Genomic DNA, 10,204 nt, shown 5'->3' with positions numbered 1-10,204 from the left:
CAGTGCCAGAACACCTCATACAGCCAGTGCCAAAACACCTCACACCCAGTGCCAAAACACCACAGAGTCAGTGCCAGAACACCTCATACAGCCAGTGCCAAAACACCACACAGCAGCACAATCCCCCCAAAATCAGCCCCCTTGGAAAACAACAGGAGCCTGGAGGCAGGGGCTTGGCTGCCGACACCCGGGACGGGGCTGTTCCACAAAAGGGTTGGAAAAATTGGAATTATTGCCCGTGTGAATCGATGGAACTGTGTCACCGTCTCCCGCTGCGCCGGGCTGGGCAGGGAAGGGGCGGCCCTGGCTGTTCTGCACTGCACTGTTGTTGTTGTTGTTGTTGTTATTATCATATTTTAATTTAAGTTATTAATTGTTATTACTATTTTGTCATACATTTCCAAGCCAAAACCATCCCAGCCCCAGCAGCTGCACCAACCCCGGCACACGGCACAGCCTGTCCTGCTCTGCCCGCCCGGATCTCCCCAAGCACAGCGGAGGAAAACCGGGAACATCCCTCCCCATGGCCAGAGATCTGCACGGGGAGGTGATGGACAAGACATTCCGGGCTGCTGTTCCACAGGGAGAATCCCCAGTGGGTCCCCATCCCGCTGGGATTGGGGAGTGGTGGGTGCAGGGGCCGTGTGGGACCCACCGGCTCGGACAAGGCCTGACCCCCACGGCACCCACCACGTCCCACCCCGCTCACCCACCCCACTGTGGGTGCTGCCCGAGGACCTCGGCTCCCCACCGGCACCCTCCTGCTCTTTGCTCTTCCCAGCTTTCACAGGATCATGGAATGGTTTGGGCTGGAAGGGCCCATAAACCCCACACGTTCCACCGGCCCAGGCGGATCCGAACCCCACACGTTCCACCGGCCCAGGCGGATCCGAGCCCCCTCCAGCCCAGCCTGGACCCTTTGCCGGACCCTCCGGGGTGGTGCTGCCTGTGGGGGGGTCCCTACAGACCCCCCATCACCCCTAAACCAGCCAATCCTGGAACTCGGGACAAAGGGGTGGGGGAGAACCGTCCCCCCGGAGCAGCGCAGCGTCCCCACATCCCTCCCCAAAACTCCGATCCCCCCGGCGGGGTTGGGGACCACGGCCACCGGGGGAGCCCCCGAGCCTCACCTGGGTCTCGGAGAGGTTGAGCTGCCGCGCTAACTCCGTCCTCTCCCTGCCCACCACGTACTGGCAGCGCTGGAACTCCAGCTCCAGGCGGTAGAGCTGCTCCGCCGTGAAGGACGTGCGGGTCCGCTTGGGCCGGTCCAGGTCCAGCCCCTTGGGCAGCACGATCTCCCGGATCGTCCCTTTGGCATCTGCGGGGGATGGGGGAGAGCGGGAAAAACCGTCAGGAAAAAAACCTCCGGGGACTGGTGGAACCGGTCCCAAAAGCCCAGTTGTCAGGGCAGGAAAAATTAATTAAATTGAATTAAAGACCAGCCCTGCATCACCTCCCTGGTGCCGCCCCGAGTGCCGGGGCTGGATGCAGAATATCCATGAAAATCCCACAAGCCGGAGCTAAACGGGCACCATCCCATAGTTTGGTTCTCCCCTCTGGCACCAGGCGCCGTGAGTTTATAAATATCCAGGGAGCGGCAACAAATCTCCATAAATTATGGGAGTTTTTTTAAGACATAAATAGAAACCATAAAGTTTTTCGGGAAAACAGAACGTTTCATTCCGGAAACAACAGTTGGGAAAACCAGGAGCGAAAAGCGGATTTATACCAAGGAAGAATTAGAATGAAAGGTTTGTTTCATTAAAAATATATTTTGGGTTTTTTTTTGTCCTTTCTCTGGAATAATGGAAAAATTTACCCCTATTACAATTCCCTTCTCTCTGGAATTATTCTCGCTGAAGGAATATTTCCCGGGAAAGCAGCAGCTCCCATTTTGGGGCAGTTTTACAGTTAAAGGACCGGTTTGGGAAGTGCTGCGGCCCTGACCTGTTCCAGCAGCGAATTTTTCGGGGTTGGGAAGGGTTGAGACTATCCAGGGAAACAAAAGCCGGAGGGTTTAACTCCCACGGTGGCTCTGTCCACGCCGTGGGACGTGGTTCGTGGCCACCCCGAAGGAGCCGCCGTGGTTTCGCTTCCCTCTGGCAAAGGACCAGCTCTCCCAAAAAACCCCCGGAGCCCCCCGTGCCAGGAGCCTGTCCCAGCTCTCTGTGCTGTGCTGTGGCACTGCTGGTGCTCCCAACGTGGCACCAGGAATTAAAAGGAGCCTTGGAAATCACCCGCCGGGCCCTGCCAGACCCCAAACCCCCCGTGCTCCTCGTGCTGACCCGACTCCAGCTCCAGCAACACCAGCAGCAAACTGGTTTGGGTGAGCCCTGGCCTCAGAGCTCCCCGTTCCTGCCCCGGGGCTTTTCCAGAGGGTTAAAAACCACTGCAGGGAAGCGGCCCCGTGCCAGGCCCTGATTTTGGGGTGCGGGTTCCCAAGGCCGGGGGGTCCCCAGCAGCCCTGGCTGGAGGGTACCGGCTTCCCCTCCCTCCAGCTGACTCAGACGGGAAGGGATTAGAAAAGTGCTGGGGTAGGGAGGGGGAAAATAGCCAGGAGAAGCCTGGGAAGGGGTGACGGAGATGGGATGGGCACGGCAGAGCTCGGGTGGGGACGGTGGAGCTGGAATGGGGATGGCACAACTGGGATGGAGATGGAAGAGATGGGGTGGGGATGGAAGAGATGGGGTGGGAATGGTGGAGCTGGGAAGGGGTTATGGAGCTGGGATGGGGACGGCACAGCTCGGATGGGGATGGTGGAGCTGGAGTGGGGATGGCAGAGCTGGGATAGGGATGGCAGAGCTGGGATAGGGATGGAAGAGATGGGGTGGGGATGGAAGAGATGGGGTGGGGATGGAAGAGATGGGGTGGGAATGGTGGAGCTGGAATGGGAACGGCGGAGCTGGGATGGAAATGGTGGAGCTGGGATAGGGACGGCAGAGCTGGGATGAGGATGGAAGAGTTGGGATGGAAGAGCTGGGATGGGGATGGAAGAGCTGGGATGAGGATGGAAGAGCTGGGATGGAAATGGTGGAGCTGGAATGGGGATAGTGGAACCAGCACAAGGTCAGCAGAGTTGGAATGGGGGCAAAGGAACCAGTGGGGGGGTGATGGATCTGGTATGGGGATGGTGGGAGTGGGGAGCAGGCACAGATTTGGGAGGTCTGGGAGAAGGACCCTGCTCCCGAAGCCGGTTTCCCAGCACATGGCAGAGGTGCCATCCCGGCAGGGCCGCGCTGGCTCCGGGCACCACCGAAGGAGTCACGGGGGCCTGGGGACAACCAGGGTGGGAGAGGGTCTGGTGGGACCAGATCCACACCCCACAGCCCACGGGTGGGCACGGGGCCGCGGGAAAGGAAAGGGGTTGTGGGCGGATCGGCGGCTTTTCCGGTGGGATCGGGACGCCAACCCAGCCCGGGAACCATTTTGTGAGGGGAGAGCGGCGGCAGAGACGATGCCCAGACCACGTCCGCACCCCCGTGCCCATGCCCGTGCCCACGCCACGGCCACGGCACAACAACAGCCGGGGCTGGTGGCTCGGAGCCGCAGCTGCAGCTCTGCCCTCCGCCCTCGCCGCGCCGGCATCGCTCGGGCATTATTTATTGTTATCCCCCCGGCAGCTGGGCCGCGGGTGGGGGAGCAGCACCGGGGGGAAGGGAGGGAAGGGGCACAGCCCACGGTGCCAGCTCGGCAGAGGAGAGGCAAACCCCTTGTCCCCAAAACCCTCGTCCCCAAAACCCTCACCCCCAAAACCTGCCGGGCACCGCAGACCTTCCCCGCTGCGGGTTTTGGGGGTCCACAGCCATCCCCCCGTGCCAGGAAGGGCACAGCACCACCCTGCCTGCGGGATCCCCTCTGCAGAGCCTTCCCCCATCAGCTGCCGGATCCTGGGCCCCCAACACCCACCAGGTCCTGCTGTGGCTGCCCGGGGGGTTCACGGGGTCCCCCACCTCACCAGCGGGGCCCTGGTGGCACATCCCGCTCTTAGGGACCGGGATACACCTGATGGCAGCGGATCCGGGACAAGGCCTGGGTCTGAAATCCCCCAAAAGAGCCCAGGACACCCGTGTGCACAGGGCACACCTCTGCCTGGCACAGGGACACCCCACACACATCCACAGGGGCACTTCTGCCTGGCACAGGGCCATGCCACACACCCCCACATCCACAGGGACACCTCTCTCTGGCACAGGGACACCTTTCCTTGGCACAGGGACATCCCACACGCCCCGCTGGGCATGAGGGTTTCTGCATCAGCGCAGTTGCCAGGACATTTTGGGGCTCCCACTCGCCCTGTCAGCTCCCCAACACGTCTCCCCAGTCCCTCTCCGTGCCATGGGGTGGCCCTGGTGGCACCTTGGACACGCTGAGTGGCACAGAAACCTGCAGCCCTTCTCAGTGCACCCCAAACACCACCGGGGTCCCCCCATGTGCTCTGCGACCCCCGAGCCCAGCACCGGGGCAGCCCCGGGAGGAAGGGGGGGGAGCAGCCCTGGATGTGCCCCCCACCCTGCCCAGCCGCCCCCGGGACTGCAGCGGCCGCGCCGGCAGCGGGACCGGCCCCGGTGCTGCCCGGCTCCCTCCGCCGCCGAGCCCTTCTCCCGGTTATCCCCGGGAAACACGACCCGCAGGCGGCCGGGAGCCACCGGCCCGACGAGACGGGGACGGCCGGGGGGCGAAGCGGCCCCGTCCCGCACGGCCGGTCCCCGGTACCGAGCGGACCGAGACCCCGAGAGAGCCCCGCCGGAGTGGGGGGCTGCCCAGGACCCCCCTCCTCACCGAAGGCACCGCGGGCGAACCCCGGGGCTGGAGCGGGGTCGCGGCAGCCGCCCCGCACCGGGGCCGGGGCTGGCGGGGACGATGCGGCCCCGTCCCCGGGGCTGGCGGCGACGGCGGAATTAAAAATGTTGAAGACTATATTTTAAAAATATAAAAATAAACATTTTAACCTCCCACTTCGCATAAAACCGACCTGGAGCTCTGCCCGGGCCTGGCCGGCGATCGGCCCCGACCCTGCCCGGCTGCGGGACCCCGGCCGGGGGAGACGGGGACCGACGGGCCCGTGGCCCCGCACACCCGCTGTCCCCGCCGCGTCCCCCCCGCTTCATTTCGGCTCCGTTCCCGGTTATTTGCGGCGATTCTCCCCGCCACCATTTTGTCCGCACCGTGGCGGCTGCGGCAAGATGGTGAGACCGGGAGCTCCCGGGTGAGGGTCCCCGGGGCCGGGGGCAGCGGGGACCCTGCCCCGGGTCTGGGCACCGACCCCCGCCCCGCTCCCATCCCGGGGACCGTCGGGAGGGCCTCGGTAGGACTGAAACCGGCGGAGGAGAGGCCTGACCCCGGCCTGACCCCGGCGGGAACGGCGGCGGCCCCGCTCGGCGACCCCCGGGACGGGGGGGATACCCCGGGCGGGACCCCCGGGCTCGGCCCCGAGCGCTGCCCGCTGCCCCGCCGCGGTGCCCGGGGAGGGCTCGGAGGGCTCGGGACTGCGGCAGGCGGGCTGTCAGCGAAAGGCGCCCATCGCCACAGCCGGGAAGAGGCTCCGGGGAGCGGCGGGGCCGTTTGCCGGGATGCCCGGCCCGGGATGGCGATCGAACGGGAGGACTCGGCTCCGGTACCCGCCGCCCCCGGGGAGGTGAGGAGGGAATTCACGGCCGCGGCTCCGGTCCCCGCCGCCCTGCCCGAGCGCTGGGCTGGGGACCGGGAGGCCTCAGCCTTGATCGCCGGGCGGCCGCCGAGCAGCTCCGGGCTCCGGGAGCGGGGGAGACGCTGAGCATCCCCGGAGCCGCGGGAGCCCCGAGCCGAGGAGCGCTCGGTCCCTGCCCGCCTGCCGCAGCCGCACCGAGGCGCCCCAAACTTCTCGGGGTTCGCCACAAGCCAAACTGGCCCCGGCGAGCCCCGGGCCGGCGGGGACTGAGCGCGGGCGGCGGGGCGGGATCCGGGATGCGGGACGCGGCGTCCCCGGGTCCCGCCGTGCCCCAGCCCCGGTCGAGCCGGGCATATTATAAAGGGGGGAAAAAAAAAAAATACCCCCCCCCTCGCCCGCCGCCGCTCCGTGACGCTTTTCTCCTGCGACATCGCTTCAAACGCGATGCTGTCCCCCCTCTCCCGCCGCCCGCGCGTCCCCGCGGGGCTCAGCCGGCCCGGGGGTCCGTGACCCCGCGCCCGTTCCCCCGGACCCCGCCGGGCACGCACGGCCCCGCTCGGAGCCCGGGGGGGCTGGGGCAGCGGGCCCGGTCCGTGCCGCACGGAGCGGAGCCACGGGAAGCGGCGGGGCCGAGAGATCGGAGCACGGAGCCGGGCAGCGCCCGGGATGCGCTGGAAGCGGCGCCGGGGATTCCCCATCCTCGGAGCGGGAACTCCCGGAGGGGGAAGCGGGGAGCGGGAGCCGGGAGCGGGGACCCTGCCCGTACCTCGCACCAGGATGCGGCGGCAGTAATCCGCCTCGCCGGTCCCCGACGGGCTCTCGGTGTCCGGGGCGCACTCCTTGGAGGAGCCGGGGCTGACCGCCGACGTTCCGGGGATGTCCTTGAAGCCGCCGCCGCCGCCTCCGCCGCCGCCGCCGCGCAGGGCGCTCTCCAGCTCCGCCCGGGTCGGCGCCTTCTCCCGGGCCCGCCCGGTGGCCGCGGGCTCGGCCAGCAGCACGGGGCTCCCGCCGGGCTCGGCCCCTCCATCGCTCATCCCTGCGGGCGCCGCGGCGGGATCAAACATCAGGAGGGAGAGAGAGAGACGGGGAGAGGGAGACGGGAGGCAAGACTAGGCGGGGGGGATGGGAGGGAGCCCCCCCTCCCTCCCCAGACCCCTTCCCCTCCCCGCCCCTCCCCGGCCCCCCCGGGGCTCGGCGCCCCAGCTCACCCCCATGGCCGGGGACCGCCGGGGGCCGTCACCTCCCGCCTCTCGCCCGCTCCCACCCGGGGGGACGGCATTTAAAGCGCGCCCCCCTCCCCGCTCCACCGGCCGGGGGTGGTACCGGGGTGGGGGGGGTGGGGGGGGGACCCATCGGGGCGTCCCGAGAGGGTGCGAGGGGGGGAAAAAAGGAGTTTAAAACTTTGACAGGCGGCTGAGCCCCCCCCCCGCGCCCCCTCCCCAGCTCCACCTCCCGCGGCACCTCGCTCCGGGCAAACTTCAGCCGCTCCGGCCGCAGCCGCTGCCCTTCCATGGGGCGCCGGTTCCCGCTGCGGGTCCCGGTCCCGGTCCCGGCGGGAGCGGGCGACGGAGCCGCCGGTGCCCGGGCTCGGCGCGCTGCGCTGGGATTCGCGTGCGGGGAAATCAATACCCGGAGATGGGGGGATGATTTTAGGGGGAGTGGGGGGCGGGAGGGGAAGGGGAGGCCGAGGGGAGGGAGCTGCGGAGGAAGCGGCCGGGGGTGGGACCGGGGAAGAAGCCGGGTCCTTATTCCTCCGGCCCGGCCCTCCCCCGCCGCCGCGCTCGGCTGCGCATCCCCGGCCGCCGCCGGAGCCGGGAGCGGGGAGCGGGCGGCGGAGCCCCCGCCGCGCCGGGGAGCGGCCGGGGGGAGGAAAAGGGCCGCTTTTAAATTAACGGCCCGGTACAGACGCAATTTCCTGCTCTCCCGTGCCGTGACACCGATTGGTAAACAAAGAACCCCGGCCCCGGCTCCGGCCCCGGCAGCGGCGGCGGCCGCGGCTCCCGCGGCGGGGGTGCCGCCTTCCCGCGGGGCTCACCCACGGGGACCCCCCCGGGCCGGGGAAGGGCCAGCCGAGGTGTAAACGAATAAAAAACACCCCCCTTCGCTCTGCCCCTCCCCGGGCCGGGCGGGGGCTCGGGGGGCTCCGTTTCCTCTTCCCCACGGTGCCCCGCAGCCCGGTGCTCCAAGGAGTGCCCGCTGCTACCGCAGTTACGCCACCGCCTCCCCGGGATGGGGCTGCGGGGGAGCCCCGAAATCCCCGTTAAGCGGCACGGCCGCTCCCGGCAGCGGCGGCGACACCGGCCCCGGGACCGAGGGAGGCGGCTCCCGGTGTCCAGCTGGGGCTGACGGACTCCGGGGGGTGTCCCGGGCAGTCCCTCGCCTCGGGGGGGTCCGTTCCGCCTCTCTCTGCAACGGGGCAAAACCCGGCGGAAAAGCGACACGTTCCCGAAGCGGGCGGGGGCGGCCGCCCCCTTCCCCGTTACCCCCCCCCGGCCCCCCCCACAGAAACCGCGCTGCAATACTGGCGGATTAAAAAGCAATAAATTAACTGTTAACCCAAGCGCAACTGAGAATTCGCATCCCCCCCCCGACACCTGCCCGCACCCCGCCGCTCCCGCAGCCCGGCACCGGGCACCGCCCGGGGTGGGGGTCCCGCCGGGGTCTGAGCCCGGCCCCGTGCACCGGGAAGGAGCCCGGCCGAGGCGGGAAGCGCCCGGGACTTCAAGGCCTTGGGCTGGCGTGGTACCCGAGTGCCTGTGTCTGCACGGCCTGTGCCCGTCCCCGGAATGGTCGAACCAGCGCGGAGCGGGGAAAAACAGATTAGGGGCAAAAATAAAACAAAAGAGAAAAATAAAGTCACAGGAATAAAGGAAGTAAAAGGAAAGGAATGGAATAAAAGGGAGAAAAAAGGAAAGAAAATAAAGCAAACGAAAAAGGCCGAGCGGGGAGCGCACGGGGAACCGGGTCGCGGAGGACGGGCCCCGCCGAGGGCCGGTGGCCCCGGCCCGCACCCCCGGTTCTGCGGGGCCCGGAGGGATGAGAAGGGGGCGGTGGGACGGGGCCACCGGTTCGGGGTAGGTTCTGGCCGCCGTAGCTGGTTCCCCGCTCCCGGTTCCCCACACCCTGCTCCCCGTTCCCGCTCCCGGGCTGCGCTCTGCCCCGCCACCGGGCCCGGGGGTGGATGTGACACCGGCAAAGGGTTTTGAACGAAAACCAGGAAAAATAACCCAAACCCACCCCACCCTGCGGCCCCAACCCCCCCGGACCGTGCAGAGGCGATGCCCGGCGGTCACGCGTGGGGAGGCCTGCGGGCCGGTCCCGCCGGGAAGAGGGGCACAGCCGCCCACCGGGAGCTGCCGGAACGAAATATCCTCCCTCCGCCGAGCTCCGGCCCCGAGCGGCGGCTGAGGCCGCGGTACGACCGGGAGAGAAACGGCCCCGCCGCCCGCTCGGCCCCCGGTGCCCGCTCGGCCCCCGCCGCCTCCGCACGGATCCCGCTCCCTTCCTGCTATTTTCTCCCGTTATCCCTGCGATTAACGTTAACAACGACGGGAAGGGATTTGCTCCGGGGGAAGTGGAAGCAGGGAAAGGGAAACGCCGGGTGCGAGCCGTCTCCGCAGCCCCCGGGAAGGGGAGGTGAGGGGATCCGCGCTGCTCCGCGGGCTGAGAGCGGAGCTGGGTCCTCAGAGAAAAATAATGACACAAATAATAATAATAATATTTTTTTAAATTCTCTTTTTTATTGCATCATTATTGTTGTGGTTGGGTTTGTTTTGGTGGTGTTGTTACCGCTGTTGTAGCTGTAATTAGTATTGATATTAGTGGTATTAATGTCACTAGTAGTGTTACTATTATTTGTAGTATTACCGCTGGTATTAGTACGATTGGTATTAGTGCTATTGATATTAGTGCTATTGATATTAGTGCTATTAGTGCTATTTATTGGTATTATTATTATTATCGGTATCCCTGTTTTTTCTCGCTCCCGGGGCCGTGCCGAGCAGACCCAGCCCAGGGAAGCCCGGCCCGGGGTGGGAGCGGCCGTGCTCTCCCGGAGCATCCCCGTTCCCAGCGCTCCGGCCCCGCTGCCGGCCCTGCCGAGCCCCCGGATCCCTCTCCAGCCGCCGCCCCGCTCCATCCCCCCCTTCCCGCCGCTCCGGGGGCGGTCATGGAGCGAAAAAACCACAAAATTCCTTTATTTTCCTGGTTCGCAGCCTGATCCGCCGCCCGGAGCGCCCTGGGCCCGCACCCCGGTGCTCCCGATCCCGCCGGAGATGGAGGTAAGGCCAGGCCGGCGGGTGCCCGCCCGGCTCGGCTCGGCTCGCTGGGCTCGGCTCGGCCCCGGGCCCGGCTGCGGGGGGGTTCGGTGTCCGCCGGGAGCGGAGCCGGGGCTTCCCCAGACCCCGAACCGGTCGCCCCCGGTGAGTCCCGGCCCGCTGGGCTCACACCAAACGCGGCTCGGGGGGCACCGGGGGGCACCGGGGGGAACCCTCCTTCTCCTCCTGCTCCTTCCCTTCCCCGCGAAGGAACGGCTGCCCCGGGAGACCCCCGGCCCGG

General features: G+C 67.3%; 1 protein-coding gene across 1 annotated transcript in view; it reads right to left on the bottom strand.

Annotated features, from left to right (window-relative positions):
* VAX2 (ventral anterior homeobox 2) overlaps positions 1 to 7,298 on the bottom strand; it is a 22,206-nt gene extending 14,908 nt beyond the window's left edge. The window contains exons 1-3 of the mRNA XM_027670133.1: positions 7,109 to 7,298; positions 6,414 to 6,683; positions 1,131 to 1,318 (exon numbers count right to left, since the gene is read on the bottom strand). Coding sequence (XP_027525934.1) covers positions 1,131 to 1,318; positions 6,414 to 6,681 — 456 coding nt within the window. The 5' untranslated portion in view covers positions 6,682 to 6,683; positions 7,109 to 7,298. The remainder of the gene's footprint in view (positions 1 to 1,130; positions 1,319 to 6,413; positions 6,684 to 7,108) is intronic.
* Between the last annotated feature and the right edge of the window lie 2,906 nt (positions 7,299 to 10,204).

The sequence above is a fragment of the Corapipo altera genome, unplaced genomic scaffold (assembly GCF_003945725.1).
Source record: "Corapipo altera isolate COAL_440 unplaced genomic scaffold, ASM394572v1 166, whole genome shotgun sequence".
NCBI lineage: Eukaryota > Metazoa > Chordata > Aves > Passeriformes > Pipridae > Corapipo > Corapipo altera.
Note: the sequence above shows the minus strand (reverse complement) of the source record. Positions and strands in the feature narration are given on the sequence as shown.